Below are 17,374 nucleotides of genomic sequence, written 5' to 3'. Positions count from 1 at the left end.
GTACAAAAACGATCTTGTAGATGTGGATGTTAAACTTACTGGTACATCCACACAATGGGAGAAATAACTTACATTAGCAGAGCAGTCAGTGGGACATTCAATACAACCTCCCTTTAATTTCTGTTACAGCAGCACACACTATGAATACCCAATCGCAGAGATTCCAGAAACTAATCTCGCTTCTCACCGCAGAAAAGCAAATATGCTGGACAAGTGGGGAAAATATGTTTCTAGCTGGTAGCAGTGAGGGACAGTTGGGAAAGAGCTATAATTAAATTTTCTATTGTTCTGTTTGCTTGAGGACAGGTGGGGATTTCCGTCCGGTTCTGCTGTTAGACAAAACATACATTATAACACTATCCAGGGTAATCATAAAATGCTTCTCTTTCTGGAAACAATCAGAAAAGTAATGTGTTCTTACAGCTAGCATCCCCAGAGAGAGTGACTGTGTCGGCAAAAGGAGATTCTAAAGTGAGCAACTTTCTACGGCTTCAGCATGATGAATGTTTTTAATTCCCGGGTCCTGTTAATGGTTTGATTTAGAGAAGAGTCAGCTTGGTAAACCGAACAGATTAATATATATGTGGAAAAATGCATCAGGAATATCCAAGCGTTCCTGCAAACTTTGTGTTTAGGAAAGAAATTGTTTGTGTGTGTGTGTAAGGACTATTTGTTCCGATGTATGTTGTAAGGATAGTTCCTTGATGACTCAGAAAGCCCCCAGAGGTGCAACAAGAAAAGTTGAGAAAGAACAAGAAAAGAACAAAAAGGACACTCAAGCCCACACACACACACATACACGAGGCACACACACACACGAGGCACACACACACACACACGAGGCACACACACACACACACACACGAGGCACACACACACACACAGGAGGCACACTCAAAACACAACAGTGCACTTTGCCACAACTCCTGCTGTGGATAAGGAGGCGCAACACTTCCTCATCTACAATGGCTCTCAGTTCACCTACTCCAGTACAACGCAGCCTGACCTTTGACACAACTGCTGCTGTGGCTGTCTCTGCAGCGACCGGAGGGGAAGGCTGCTCTCTGGGAAGAGCCCCTCTGCCCAGCCCTTCTCCAAAGCTCTCCATCCCCTTTGATTTGCTCTGAGTGCTCCAGCTCCACTTCTCAAACAACACCACATGGGAGGAAGGCACCTTCCTACTGAAGCTACCAAAACCCTGACACACTGAGCTCTGGCTGTACTCTGTAAGTGAAGCTCTGCGCATGAAGAGTAATACACGCGCTGTGTAAACCTCGCAAGCCTCTGGAAACCTTCAAAGCCACTGTTTAGCTTTGGAAGAGTTCGTTGTTGCTCTCGGCAACGGTGACGTGCTGAGTTCCAGGCTCGCTAAATGTTTCCTGAATGCAGGTCTTACCTGACAGCCGCCTGAGGCACAGTGTCACCTGAGGAGTTCTTTAATTGTCCCTGAAATCTCCCACTCTCCCACCCTGCAAACTCCCATTCAATATTTTATGTTCCAGTATCACACTCTCACTCTCTCTCTCTCTCTCTCTCTCTCTCTCTCTCTCTCTCTCTCTCTCTCTCTCTCTCTCTCTCTCTCTCTCTCTCTCTCTCTCTCTCTCTCTCTCTCTCTCTCTCTCTCTCTCTCTCTCACACACACACACACTCACCCTCTCTAACTCTCTCTCTCACACACTTACCCTCTCTCTATCTCTCTAACTCTCTCTCTCTCACACACTCACCCTCTCTCTATCTCTCGAACTCACTCTCACACACACTCACCCTCTCTCTATCTCTCTAACTCACTCTCACACACACTCTCTCTAACTCTCTCTCATACACTCACCCTCTCTCTATCTCTCTAACTCACTCTCACACACACTCTCTCTAACTCTCTCTCACACACTCACCCTCTCTCTATCTCTCTAACTCACTCTCACACACACTCACCTTCTCTCTATCTCTCTAACTCTCTCTCTCTCACACACTCACCCTCTCTCTATCTCTCTAACTCACTCTCACACACACTCACCTTCTCTCTATCTCTCTAACTCACTCTCACACACACTCTCTCTAACTCTCTCTCACACACTCACCCTCTCTCTATCTCTCTAACTCTCTCTCTCACACACTCACCCTCTCTCTCTCCTCTCAGATATCCGCGGGCTGCAGACGTTCTTGGACCAGGCGTCCCGTCAGGGCCTGGATGTGTCTCTGCAGAGGGTGGACCGGAACGTCAGCCGGGTCTTCAGCGACCTCTTCAGCAGCATGCGCACCGAGGAGCTCAACCGCTACCGGGACACGCTGAGGAGGGCCGTCCTGCTCATGAGCCCCCGCAGGGCGCAGGTCTTCATCCACCAGGTGAGACGCACACGCCACACGCCACACGCCGCACGCCACACGCCGCACGCCGCACGCCGCACGCCGCACGCCACACGCCACACGCCACACGCCACACGTCACACGCCACCCGTCACCCGTCACCTGTCACGGTAAAGCCGGTAAAGTCCCAAACCGACGTGCTGATGAATTCCCTTACGTTTGTCTCATCGTGATTGGACTGTCGTTCGAAAGGGGTGTGGATAAGTGGATGTGGAGGAAGGCAGCGTGATTTTATGTTTTTTTTGTTGGACAAAGTGTGGGTTTGTATTGGAAAAGCAGGCTGAATGAATTTTGTTTGAATTACCAAACACAATCAGCAACGATTTTTTGGGGAGTCTAACAGTAATATTCCTTTGATTACGAGTAAAACTCTATTGCTAACCCATACACAATTCCTACAAGGCCCCAGTCCTGGATTGATCTTTCACTAACAAAGAATCTGACTGGGTTTTTAACTATAGTGCAAAGACAGAATTTAACACCACATTTATGCCTAGCTATTATATTAAAAAATGAAGTATTCATAGACTAATAAATCAATATGCTGGTGGTGAATACACCAAGTCTTTCAAGTTTTATTAACGAACCTGGGTTTTGATCTTGCTCTATGTGAATGATATTGCTTTTTCACTCACACATTCATACACACACACACACACACACACACACACACACACACACACACACAAGACAAGCGATTATGCTGTGTATGCTCTCTGTTTGCCAATTAACAGGAGGTTCAGAATGAGCCAGGCTCAGGCACTCTCAGCATAGAGCCCACACATCCTTCAGTCACCTACTGTAGCAAGAATTATGCTAATGTATTAAAAGTAGTGAAATGTGTTAAAATGCACCAGAGATTTCATTAAAAACACCATCAATATCATCATCAAAGGGTTAGCTAATCTCACTTTGAAGACCACAGGGAGCGGAAGCTAACATGCGCTGCTACGTACGAGCAGAGAGAGGGCGATCCTGCTGCCCGAGACACCAGGAACCCTTTCAGCTCTGGGCCACTCCCGTTACCATGGAGATCAGGTCCCGTTACCATGGAGATCAGGTCCCGCTACCATGGAGATCAGGTCCCGCTACCATGGAGATCAGGTCCCGCTAGCATGGAGATCAGGTCCCGCTACCATGGAGATCAGGTCCCGCTAGCATGGAGATCAGGTCCCGCTAGCATGGAGATCAGGTCCCGCTAGCATGGAGATCAGGTCCCGCTACCATGGAGATCAGGTCCCGCTAGCATGGAGATCAGGTCCCGCTACCATGGAGATCAGGTCCCGCTACCATGGAGATCAGGTCCCGCTACCATGGAGATCAGGTCCCGCTAGCATGGAGATCAGGTCCCGCTACCATGGAGATCAGGTCCCGCTAGCATGGAGATCAGGTCCCGCTAGCATGGAGATCAGGTCCCGCTAGCATGGAGATCAGGTCCCGCTACCATGGAGATCAGGTCCCGCTAGCATGGAGATCAGGTCCCGCTACCATGGAGATCAGGTCCCGCTACCATGAAGATCAGGTCCACCATCAATGAAACTGTTTCTCTGCCCTCGGTAATGCAAGGAAACATGTTCATTAAGAAGTTATAATGTACTAGAATCCATATGTGTCCGATGCAGGATAGGTTTCCTAGATCTCTCCTGTCATCCGCCGTCAAACCAGCAGAACACAGGGCCTTGCTGTGAATCAAATCAGTATTTCAAATCAGTGTGAGCCAGTCGAATGGAAGTAGGAGTTGAAAGGAAACCTTCCGGAAAACATCCCAGTAATGGGCTTTTCACAATCCACAATCAAGAACAGGACTGTGAGTTCAGTTAGGTACAACCTTTACTTCAAATGTAGTTTGGTTTGTGAGGACTTTTGCTTGGAGAGGATGTGCAGGAGTCAAATCCCACCAGCTCAACTCTTCTCGTACTTCACTCCTGCCCCCTTGCCCTGGTTCTCTTAGATCTCAGGTGGAATCAGACTTTCACAGGCAGTTACTCAAAACTTTACGTTGGTCGTTGTACTGGGGCGCATTCCCCTTAACTCAACAGAGCCTATACAGTACATTCCCCTCTCCTGTGCCCCTCTCCTGTGCCCCTCTCCTGTGCCCCTCTCCTGTGCCCCTCTCTCCTGTGCCTCTCTCCTGTGCCCCTCTCCTGTGCCCCTCTCTCCCGTGCCCCTCTCCTGTGCCCCTCTCTGGCTCTCAGGATTGCTGCTGCCTCCCCCCTCATCCCCCCCATACACCACCCCTCAGGGCTTGTTGCCGGGGGAGACAGATTGAGTGGTGTCTGTCGTTTTGCCAGCTCTGCAGGACAGTGATGGATGGCCCTGGTGCCTGGGTAAGGGAGTGCCAGGGAGAGTGAAAGCCTCTGAGTTTGGCCCACTCCAGGGAAGAGAGAGGAGGAATAAAGGGGAGACGGAGTGATGGACGTCCTGGGGGAAAATGTTACACGAAGGAGGGGAATTTGCCATGGGGGGGGGGGGAGATAGACCAGGGAAAAGCTGGAAGGTGGGCCGACTGAATGAGTTTTCTTTAAGAGAGGTTCTAAAGATTTGGTTATGAGCAAAGGGCTTTTTGCATCTTCAAACCCACACACAGGAAAAACTGTATTTCCTAACGGCAAATATAGTCAGCCTCTTACAAAGAGATGTTCTTATCGATCACTTCTTCATCATTACGGTGACCTATAACGAGCTCCTTCCACCCCAGACTCAACCACTTTTCTTTTCTCTTCCATTTGGTTTAAACCCTATTTGGTTTCTGATGCTATTAGGAGTAGGATCAATACCCTCTCCCACTCACGACTGTAAAAGTCAAATCATGACATTTTAGAGCTGGATGATATGCAATCGCTCATAACTGTTTGCCAGTTCACAGAGAAAGTCTCTAGAAAGCCCTTTACAACCCTTTACAATACAACTGGTGTTCTGTTGTACACAAGGATTATGTTTGAATGTACTATATCTTTTAATATGAAAGAACACAAAAATCCTTTATTAAGGCTTAGCTGTAATCGGAAGTGGTGCATTTTAAAACGGTATGTACAAAATACTATTGACAGAACTGCAAACATTTTGACATGAATTAAAAACTGAAAAGCAGATATAAAACTGTGTGTCCGGGTGCTGAGTGTGTCAGTCAATTGGCACCTGGGGGCCTGTAGAAAGTCTGGAGTCTACACCCATGGACGGGATAAATTATGTCTTATCTGAATGACCTTGACAGGCCTCTCGGTCAGATTACTGCTGAGGGACTTGGGTACTTTCCTCATGCCCCCATGATGAATTGCAGTCGCCGCTTTCAACATCATGCTTTCTTCGGATGGATGCGTCGTAAATTACCGTGGTATTGTGGAAGAAGCGTAGTCGCCGAGGTAAGATTCGTCTCATTCGTTACTGTAACGTTCACAAGATTGTGTCACTTTTCTCCGTCGCTCGGAAAAGAAACATTGAACCTGAATGACGCTCAGGCGAGATGGATATCAGCTGAGGAGCATAGTGTGACACTTCTCATAGTTTCCGATTTGACACAGCCATTATCAGTACAGCGTTGCTGGTGGACCAGGGCTGGACTGAGAAGACATGCTGTAGGCAGTGTCTGAGACACTCGGCCAGGTAACTCTGGCCCTTTCAAGGCTTTCACAAAGAATCCACCAAACTCATTTGACAGAGGCATGATGACTGCTGCGATTGGAAACAGATGCACTTGTCAAAAAAGGAGAAGCAATATAAGCCGCTGATTAAAAACACAGGCATCCTGATGTTTGGTGTGCGAGGTATCATAAACAAGTGTGTCCTTGCCGGGAATGGTGTTTTGATGCCAAGGACTCCTCCGTCTCCCTGACTGAAGTGGATCTGCGGATTGTATGATTTAAAAGTGATCGCTCTGACGTGCCATTATGTGGCGCTTTGGACGGACAGCAGTGATGACATGTCAGGCGAGGAGAGTCATTGCCACGACAACCGCGGGCCGCTGCGCGCGCATTTCCTCCTCTTGAACAAGAACGCGAAGGATTCTGTCAGTAACGCTCACTCTGGAATATTGGTGTCCTTGACATGTAACTTTACATCAGTTACATCAAGTTAGTGAACTCCTGATGACAAACAGAGCAAAGGAGAAGGTCTCTTGTTTACAGCGTCTCTTTTTCTTTCTATCTCTTTTTTTCTGTTCCCCCCTTTTCTTTTTTCACTCGGTTTATTCTACATGGCCTCTCTCCCGATGGTCCTCGACCAGCTCAGCTTTATGTAAACTGCACCTGGACTGTCCGGTCATTTGAAGCGGAAACAAGGTGACATTCAACTCATGGGCTGTAGAACAAAGAACACACCCGCCTTACAGCAGGGAAAAGAGGCACCACCAGTTGACACAGCTGTCTTTCGCTCATCCCAATTCCGGGTTCCCCCTGATCCATCATTGTCAACTCTCCCCCCTTCCCCCCTCACAACTAATAAGAGGGGCCAGGTATAATTGGGCAGGTCCAATTGTGCTTTCAGCAAGCATGGAATGAGAAAAGGGCTCTAGTTCAATTAGACAGGTGCAGAATGATTATGAGGGTCTCTGGTGTTGATTGCATAAGTGCTGTCATTTGGAGACGCTTCATATTTTAGGCCCCTGATGTAGAACTTTCCTGTTGGCTTGTGTATCCTGCAATAAGAAATGTGTTAGTGGAGGACAGGAGGATTCTAGCAATGCTGCCATTTTGTCACAATAATAGTAAATAATAAAGGGCACCACAAATAAATAGTGATTTAGATTTCCCCTCACAATTGAAATTGTCTTGTGTTTATGTCATCTGCATTTGGTAATTTAGCTAGGTAAACATTAACATGAAAAAAAATTGTAATAGATGATGACAAGATATTGACCGTATCAAGTTCCTGTACAGAATAATCCTAGAGTTGGGATAAAGAGAGTCAACAGCAGTCTAGGGTCAAGAAGTTCCTTAAGACCAGCAGTGATCAGCTGGCTTCCACTGACCTTCCAGTCATGGGAGGAACATTCAAACCAAAAGGTGCCAGGTCTGTTTCTGGGGTTTTAAAGGCCCAAGCATAAATATATAATCACAAGAATGTCTTTTCACCACTGAGTCAGGTGCTGCAGGTTGAATCCTCCAGGGACCTTATCTCGGTTACTGTCCACTGGTATCACTCCCTTCTGGCTTAAGAGAAGCCTCCCCTGGCCCTGTCCTCTCTTTTTGACCCACCTATGTAACTCTTCAATTCCATTTTCCTCACTATAACATCATGACAAATTGAACCTGTCAGACAGTGATCCGTCATCGTCCTGTATCTCTTCTTCTTTTGCCCTCTGCTCTCTCCTTCGTACACAATTCCCCTCTATTTTGCACTCTCCTCTTCCCCAATGGTTTATCTTCTTGTGTGTCTGCTTTTTCCAGTTTTTGCTTTTCTTTTTTTCTTTCTCTTTCTTTTTGGCTCTATCTATCTTTGTGTCTCTCATTCTCTCTTTTACACACAAAAGTTCTTCATCTATTTCTCATTCCCTCTGTATTCCATATCTGTATTTCTCGACCGGTCTCTATAAGGACATTATGATACACTGTCACATTCTATGCCACTAAACCATCTATTGTATTCCACCCACATTCTGTAATAAAAAAACATGGCTGACTTTAGAGAGACAGACGCACACACAATTTACACATACATGCTGAAGTATATTGAATTGTTTTGAATACAAAGTCTCAGCAATACAAAGGCAGATTTACAGTAACTCAAACGGATTTCGGAGGGGAGCTTTGAAGCTGCAATGTCTCTATGTCAGGTATACTGTACACGCAACATACCAAAGCTGCTTGACCAAAATGCGACAGCATGTCCTCGCCCTTAATTTGTCTCCGAATAATACAGTTGGCTGGAAATGGCAATTCAGTTACTTGACAGGGGCATAATTGTGTTGTTGCTGTTTAAATTTGTATCTTTCACGTAAATTGTTTGTTCACATGAAGGGGTCTGAAGCACATCAACAATTCATTTCTGCTAGGATGTTTCAGCGCATAATTCGCATTTTAATAGAATGGGTGTAAATCATGCAAAGTTTGTTTATGCTGAGGTAATAGAGAATGGGCAAAACACTTTTGTCAGGGCACCCTGATATAAAAATATTAAGGAGTAGAACTCCTCTCAATGTGTATAATTCACAACAGGGAGGAATAATCATGAAAAATATCTTCATATTAAATTTCTGTTATTAAAATGGAAACGTAAGTTGGCAAAGTCTTTTCTTGATGGATTGTTATTACTCATGGTATTATGAATCATCTAAGGAAGTTTAAGGGCTTTTCATAAATAATTTAACTTTTCATAAGAAATCTTGCAGAATTAAAACTGAGAAAGTAGTGTATTCTTCATTTCTATTTTCTTCTATATTTTCAAGGGTGGTAGTATAGAGAATGACTTTCAGAGGACAGAGTAACTATTCACCGGTCGGATGATGATGATGATGATGTAGGTGATTATTGTGATGATGAAGATGATAAACGACAGACAATATTACAGTAACCAGTCGTTTCCATCATATGGAAGACTTTCTGTCTTTAATTGAGTACCCCGATACTGAATGTGATGTGGCCACACACCATGTACCTCACAAACAAACATACCTGAGCCACAGTCTCATCAACTTTACCACCACAAAATCTATAAATGTGTTTCTGGGACAAAATGTCTCATTTATTTGGTCATTTACAGCACTGCTCAACACAGAGAGGAAATGCTTTTAACTCACATCCCGTGAATTTCATTTGTGTTTTTCCATTGCATTTCCCAAAAGGTATTCATGACCTGATGGAGGGTAATAAACTTTGATGGATGTTTGTGATTCTCAGATATCCTTAGTGTTATTGAAACCGTAAACCTCTTGGGCACGTTTTATTTCTTATAGCCACCGTGGAGCGGGTAACTAAATGGTTAAACCATAAAAGGCGTGTAATCAAGTCCATCTCCTTTATCTTCTGACCTCTAAAGTTGTCCAGTAGTGTCACGTGTGCAGAGCCATGACCCACGCTGTTCTGCATTTCACCTCCGTGATTTATACAGTCTTTACCGTAGGACAATAACACTCTTCTGCCTGTTGATGGGAACAGAAACAGCAGAAATCCTTCTTGTCGTGTCATCAAGATGCTGTGCGTTGTGTGCATAGAGACTGTGTGTGAATAGCACACTTACGATTGGTTGATAATGCCTGATGCAACCACACACGTGCATACACATACTACATTCCCTTTCTGTAACAGTTCATCCGTGTTGTTTATAGGTTGAGTAACACTCATGTTCTGAATAGTGAAGCTTTTTCATTTAGTCAGAAGTACGCGGCAGCCGCAATGGAAACTTGATCATCCAATCTGTGACGTAATTTAACAGAATATCGTCTGCAACTCTAGGATTATTATTTGTGTTGGATGTTCTAAACTTTTAAGTTTCGCCTAGAAGTTCTGAAATATTTTAGCAGTTGAATTATTGCACTGTTCTCAAGGGAGGAACACCAAATAGGAATTTGTTGGATAATTGCAAAGCCAACCATTTGGAAAACAGGTACTTGTTCCCAATACACATCGCATCACACACTCTGCAAGTTCTGTGGAGAACATTTTTAAACCACTTCGGGCCACCTTAGTTTCAAAATGTAAAGCTACAGTCAATACAATCACTTTGAAATTCCTTATATCAACTACGGTTAGATAAACTGATCTTCTATGTGGACACGCTATGTAAAGCATTATTTTCGATTTTCGGTAATCGGCATATCTGCTACATTATCGCTGTACGGCTGAACACGTCTGCAGGTATCAATTTTGATTTCACTTCTAGCCTACAATGGACCCAGAAGCACGTATTTGTATACAAACACACACACACATGCACACACGCACACGCACACAGGTGGTAGCCTCAGTTCAGAGCAGAAGAATATATAATAATCGTATCTAATCTAGTGTCTACAAATTGTAGGGGGTTGACGAGATCATCTGTTGTCATAAATGTGAGTAACATCTGGGTGACGTCCAAGTCCCACACCCCTTCCACACCAACAGGGGTAAAACATGGGGAAGTTGTTGGTGTGAAGGGGTCTGTGTTCACTCACCCCAGCACTGCACAGCTTCTGAAAATGCATTCAGTAAAGGATGCATTTTTCACTCACTCATTAACTCCCACATTCAGATACTCATTGAGTCAATTATTCATCTGAACCTAATCTCATCTGTATTTCCCTTGGACTCATTATTGATTTGCAATTAGCTTTACCCAATGATTGCAGACAGAATTCATGAAGGGTTTTTATCATTCTTGATATGCTTCATCACAATGGCCTTTGTCTATATAGCCAACACTTGAGATCAAGTACTTTTAGTACAAGTAATATTACAGCAGTTGCAGTGCATTACTGACAACCCCACCGAGTGTGACTTAAAGCATTTGACTTTGTAGGGTTAAATGATCATAAGATTAATCTTCAAGCTATATTGAAATGCAGTATCCAATAGCAGAGTTCGGTAGAGTACAGCATTTACAATATTCATCATGGAGTCCTGGACTACAGATATACAGAATGTCATTGTTGCTGTTGATGCTTGTTCATGTCTGTTTGTTGGTTCATATTCTGACTGAGGCCAGTCTGTTAAGGGTGATCTAGTTGTGGGGCCTGGTGGTTGTGTGTGTGTGTGTGGGGGGGGGGGGGGGGGTTGGCCGAGCCGAAGGCTGGCTGTGGTCAGAGGGATGGATGAAGAGGAGGGATCGTGCTGTCCAAGATGCCCTGTAGAATCTCCTCCAGATCCCTCTTTCAAACAGGCCTTTTCAGAGCCCCTATTCAGAAAGCAGTAATTGCATCATTTTTCAAGGCCCTTGGCTCTGTCTGACGACTAGGCCAGGCCCATTAATCAAGTTAACGGAGAAGTAAGTGATTTCAAAATATAGAAATTATATTATAAAATATAGGCTTTGATCATGTGTCCCCCCACCCTCTCCCAAACCTCTTCCATTACCTCCAGCTTGCACAGTGTATAATGCCTGTCGTTATGCATGTGTGAGAGTTGGATCATTTTTTTGTTGTTGTTGCTTTGTGCAACTTTATAGGGGTCTTTTTAGCATCCGTATGATTACTTGCCTCTCCACCATCCATTTCTTTTCTCCCTTACAAGTTATTACATATTGTACCGTAGTCACTGCCAAATAGCTGGTCCCCTTAGAAGGCCTGCGCTCTATGAAAGAGCTCAGTAAGTCCCCTGAGCGCACAGTTGAGACATTTATTGTATCTTGATGTGAAAGATTGAATTGCAGTTCTCAGGTGTATTGAAAAGCTTTAGCTGGCTATGAAACTGTGCAGTCATTACTTGCAGTCAATACAAAAAAACACTGGAAATTAGATTCCGTCCACACTGGAAACAGACCACTTCTCAGTTACCCTCAAGTCTTCCTTGTTTGTCTCTCTCTCACATACTCACACAGACGATTTTACAGAAAAATATGTGTTTTATATATTTGTATGTTAACGCATTTATTTTCTGAAACTAGCACTTTATTTCCAAGATTTATATTATGAGCCTTCAAGCAAAGGTTGTCTAAAAAGCACATCTCCAAATGTGAAAACAGGTCGACATTTGGGATGAAACAGGTGTTAAAGTGTCCCAAGGCATAAAAAACAAATGACCTTCTTTGCGAGAGTCTTGAAAGTTTAGAATACACTATCTACAGTCCATATACTTGTGCACTTGGAAACTTGGAAACAGTGCACAGCACAGCTTTCCACCCCCACTTCAAAGCCAACATGAAGCACCAAGTGAAATGCCAGGCACAGCTATGGGCCATATCTCCTGACTTTCTTAGTCATTCGGGCTGGCAGTATGCCAACACTTGTTCCTCCTCCTACTTCATACCTACCTACCTGTCAGCTCTGCTCACAGCCCACGACTGTTATGAACTGTACTGTACTCCAACCCTCGTACACCACCTCCGATGCTCTTTAATGTAATTAATAGTATACATTTAAAGTTAGTCTCTGGGCCTATACAGGAGCCCCTCCCCTCCCTTATCCCAGAGCTGTGAGGTGATCACCACACTCGTCCAGACCCAGACAGGACAAGCTGACCTCCGTGCATAAGAGACTAACAAAACAAGCGCAGAAGCAACAGGGTCACATTACAGATTCATGGAACTGGATCTTTCCTCGAAGTTTTTTCAGGTCTTCATTTTGTTCCTGTGTCTAATTTCTGAATTATCTAATTGCTGTGTTTTGTTTATTTGTTAGTTGTTTTTTAGCTGAATGTCCCTGTTTGTTACCTTATCGTACGTTAAGACTCCAATAGAGTACTATTTTGAAGTTACTGGAATGAGTGGGTTTCTGTAAATCATCAGTTTGATTTTTGCATTATTCAAATGCATATTTCATGATGTCTACCATATTTTTCTTTAGAAACCTCAGCTTCAGGAAATCTCTTTGTAGGTTACATCTTAACTGTGACCAGCTTTACCATCAATATGTGAGTGAGCAAAGGTGCTACACTGTGGCAGTGATACACTCGAGTGGTACAGGAATTGTGTTAACCTTTAGGCTGCAAGTGAGGAGAAGAGGAGATAGGAATTGACTTTGTTCTTGAAGCCTGTCTGACAGTTCGTCTCATCAAATCCTGGCAAGCTGTCACATCTTAATACCTCTTTACCATTTTCAGGGGCATTCTTGTTTTCCAGCTCCTCTCTCCTGACACCTCCCTGTTGGGTTCCCAGTCCCTGGTAGTCTCTCCTTTGAGAGTGTGTGAGCCCGTAGCCTAAAGCATAGATAAGAGCTCTGGGAGTGTGTGTGCGCGATTGTGTCTGAGTGTGTGTCTGTCTCTGGGTGTGTGTCTGGGTGTGTGTGTTGGTCTGTCTCTTTGGGTGTGTGTCTATGTCTGTGTGTATCTGGGTGTGTGCGTGTCTGTGTGTCTATGTGTATCTGGGTGTGTGTCTGTGTGTGTGTCTGTGTGTCTGTATCTCTCTGTGTGTGTGTGTGTGCTTGCCACTACCTGGTGGGTAGTGTTGTTGTCTCAGAGGCAAAGTGGAAAGAGGCCTCTGGTGCATGATGGGACTGATAAGCTTGAACAGCCTTGAGTGTTGCACAAGGCTGGAGCATGGGAAGGTCGGGTGTCTGAGATAGAGAACCCAAGTCATCGCCATCAGCCCTGTGCCCCCATGCTGCCTCTCTTGATGTACAAGCACAGTCTCGTAATGTAGGAAGCAACTTTGACAGCTAGCTTCAACTGTGGCGAAGTCAGATAAATTGGTTTCTTTCTGAGCCATCCATTGACATCTGAACACTACCTACCTGCTCTTCCTGCAGAGCAAAGGCCTTAGCTAAGACGCTAATCTTTACTTTGTTGTTTTTCACTGCACACCTTTAGTAAAAGTTTCAATTAGCTTTCCACGTCTCTACAGGATTCTGAATAACTGTTTATTCTTTAATACAGTTTCCTAAGAGGCTTCTAAGCTATATTATGCAACCTGGTTTGAAGGTAAGAGTGTCTGAAGCGGTATCTCCATTATTCATGTGTTACCCAAATAACAATGAGATTAAAAGTGTCTCTAAGATGTGTATTCCAGGTTGGGAGGTTCAAAGCGAAGCGTTCTAAAGGCCTTAAAACAGAGTGCTGCTGAAAACAAATAACCATGGGTATTTTAAGCACTCTAGTGCTATAACTCCAAATACTAACACTTGTGTTGATTGTGACCAAACATGTACCTTTTCATGTTATGTCTTTAATGATAGATTTCCTTTTTTTTATGAATGGATGTATTGCTACAGAAGAGCCTCAAATGATACATGGTGCACTGCAAATGGGCTATTAAATTATTGCAAATCTGGATGCAATACAGTCACCTTGCATGTGGATACAGTGATAACTTGTGAAGCAAGTTTCTGGTCTGACAACTTTTTTTTTCTTTCTAAAGTCAATTACATGGGTTATTACATCCATCAATTAGGCAATAAACATTCGTCTGAGGTAGCATCAATGTGGCCAGATCCACAACATAAATCGCTGGCAGGTGCAGGTGCAATGTTAGTGTACCGGCAGTATATAAAAGGCACCTTGTAGATATGTAAAGTAATGTGTCTTTTCTCTGTGCCAAAGACACTTAGCCGATTATGCAAGGTGTGTTCCCTAAGGCACCTTGTTAAAATGCAAAGTTGCTTCAATACCTCGGTGGCCCATACATACCAGCAAGTTCCTTCAGCCTTAAGATGTCAATGTTCAGCACTGCACTCTTCGCCCCATTAAGTGTGCTTTACTTGCTCCGCAGGTGATCCATATCCTGCTGTAGGGCCCGGGTATGCGCCTGTATCCGATTATCGGCTCTGTTGTGGTTAAGGTTGTATTAGTTGCACCAAAAGCTCTGCATCGGAACTAGACTATTCCGAAAAACTCAAATTTCCAAACTCCTTCTTTACTTCCTTTGCTATTCATATGTTTGCTTGAATAGGCCCTACATATGTATGAGAGCTATCCATATTTGATTTTGGTCCCGTTTATTATGCTTAGGAATTGAAATGACACCATTACAGCTGACTGCATGGGTATGAATATTCAGAAGGTCGGTCAGGAAGAGGGGAAACAAACTAGCATTTAGCAAGTCACATTCAGTCTAGATTTTGGTAGATTCAGATTTTGGTTTTACTGATACAGTCGTACACAGACAGGGTTTAACTATTTACACTATCTCAGGCTCACAGCGGTTGCTCAGTTCAATTTTTCCTTGGCTCTCTACAAGTCCTCATTTATAGGCAGTGCATGTACATTTTATGTGTGCGTCTGACCAGCCAACGGTATAAGCTCGTAGTCGCTGCATTGAGAGAGGCACATTAGCGATTCTGCTCAGGGCTGTGGCTAGCTGTAGGAGGCTAGCCCCTAGCTGTGAGCGAGCAGCGGCATTGCCGTGACAGATGGGAGCTGTGATTCTGTTTAATGTCACACGTGGGCTTGTCTTCCAGGGAGGGCTGGCCTGGTCTGGAATGCTGACAAGAAAGGACGGAATATCATCAGATGTGAGATATCGCTAGATGGATGTTAACTCTTCCCTGTAGGGACGATATCTTCCCACTTCGTCTGGGTTTAGCTGCGCTGAGACACTTCAGAAGGTACCCAGACTCGACCTTAACGATAGTGAGCAGGTACGGTCGGCCAGACAGTCACCATTTAGGCTTTCCTACCTTGTTAGTTGGCATTAACTTGGACTAAATGTTACTTATTAATAACATATTGACAGTATGTGAGTGCGTGTATGTGTCAACAGGTGAGATTTTTAGGCCCAACTACACCTTTGTCAACATCCCTGCTGGATGAATAGGTCTGGGCTGGAAGTTGTTTCCACAGCAACAGACCACAGTAGGGAGTATAAGGCACAATGGCCCTTTCCATAGTGAATATTTCATGAAGGTTCTCATTACAGGTGGGTTGGCTTTGTGATGCTGAGAACCTTAGGGTGTGATGCTTCAGAAAGACCCTTCATGGTCTGTCCTTTCCACATTTCACATTCACATCCCTTTCACCATTCAGAGAACCTTTTGAGGCCCTTTGTTACCGCCAGGAACTTAGTCTAGAGATGCTACATGTGTACTGGGTGATTAGCTCTACCTGAGCTGTAAAAATAAATGTTGTATTCACATGTTGTCACTATCACCTCCTGCCCATAATAGAAGTATAATACTAACATGTTATTTATAGTTGTTAAGCAAAGCAAACCCATGAGGCCGTCCTCATTCAAACCTTATCCACAAAACACTTGAAATAAACAGTAGTACATCTACCCTCCTCTGAAAGGTTCTCCAATTATTCTGAAATAGTATCTAAAAGCAATGGGTAAACAATGTAACCTTAGCAACATGTTCTGGCAATGGCAATACTGAAGATCAGCGATACCCAACCTGTGGACCGCATCCGCATGAAAGTGGACCGTTGGGCTCCTGCAGTGTTGTTAAATGTGTGTGATCAGCATGAATTAATGGAACGTATGTGTTGGGCGGCCGCAAAAGTATTTGAGCTTTGGGGGGTCAGATGGCTGAGCGGTTAGGGAATCGGGCTACCAATCAGAAGGTTGCTGGTTCGATTCCCAGCCGTGCCAAATGATGTTGTGTCTCTGGGCAAGGCACTTCACCCTACTTGCGTCAGGGGGAATGTCCCTGTACTTACTGTAAGTCGCTCTGGATAAGAGCGTCTGCTAAATGACTCAAATGTAAATGTAAAATGTATGTGGGCAGCAAAGTCGAAAGTGGGCAGCAAAGTCGAAAAGGTCGGGAATGGCTGCTGTAGAGATGACATGAACAGGACAGTGTGTGTGTGTCATATTTAGAGGAGGTGACAGTCACCAACAAATGACTACCTCTAGTTTGTTTATACACCTGTGGTTGGTAAATACTTGAGCGACAAAATGCTCATATCTCCCTAAGCCACACTCCATCTTGCTGTTCATTTTCTAATCAATTGAGTGCACATGAGTGGACAGGGAAAAGCGCACAAGCCATTACTGTAACAGCTAACAAGATGGATGCTCTCACATTACCCTAAATTGACATTCAGTTCAACTACATAACATGTCCAGTATGAACTGCATTAGGACATTTGTCATCAGGGGTGGGACAACAGTGACAAACTCAAGCACTGACGGTCATAGAATTCAAACTCATGCATTTGTATTAATTTCGCTATGTAGTGTCACATCAGTGAACCCCTCAGTGAATGAAGGGTCTTGACTGTGTGAGGACTTCAACAAAAAACTTTGTGTGCTGTTAGTAATTCATCTTATCAAGTACAATAGCGATATTAGACTTTAAATGACTGACTGGCAACAAAAGCTGTTGTCTAGCTCTAAGGGCAACTGTGTAAAAAAGATAGTCGTATTGCAGTTTTTTGAACAAACTGCGATCCTGTTACAACAAATGACTAAATCACGAAGGCCAGGCTGATGTGCCAGCTGAAAAACATGTATTTATCCAGGCTTGGAGACAACAGAGATGCAAGGGGTTTAGTGTCAGTTCAAGACC

General features: G+C 44.2%; 1 protein-coding gene across 2 annotated transcripts in view; it reads left to right on the top strand.

The window, feature by feature from the left end:
* Nucleotides 1-17,374, top strand: part of grid1a (glutamate receptor, ionotropic, delta 1a) — a 152,440-nt gene that overhangs the window by 105,058 nt on the left and 30,008 nt on the right. For both annotated transcript variants that reach the window (XM_062464323.1, XM_062464322.1), the window contains exon 4: nt 2,138-2,343. In XM_062464323.1, coding sequence (XP_062320307.1) covers nt 2,138-2,343 — 206 coding nt within the window. The remainder of the gene's footprint in view (nt 1-2,137; nt 2,344-17,374) is intronic.

This window comes from Osmerus eperlanus, chromosome 6 (genome assembly GCF_963692335.1).
Source record: "Osmerus eperlanus chromosome 6, fOsmEpe2.1, whole genome shotgun sequence".
In the NCBI taxonomy this organism is placed as follows: Eukaryota; Metazoa; Chordata; class Actinopteri; order Osmeriformes; family Osmeridae; genus Osmerus; species Osmerus eperlanus.
Note: the sequence above shows the minus strand (reverse complement) of the source record. Positions and strands in the feature narration are given on the sequence as shown.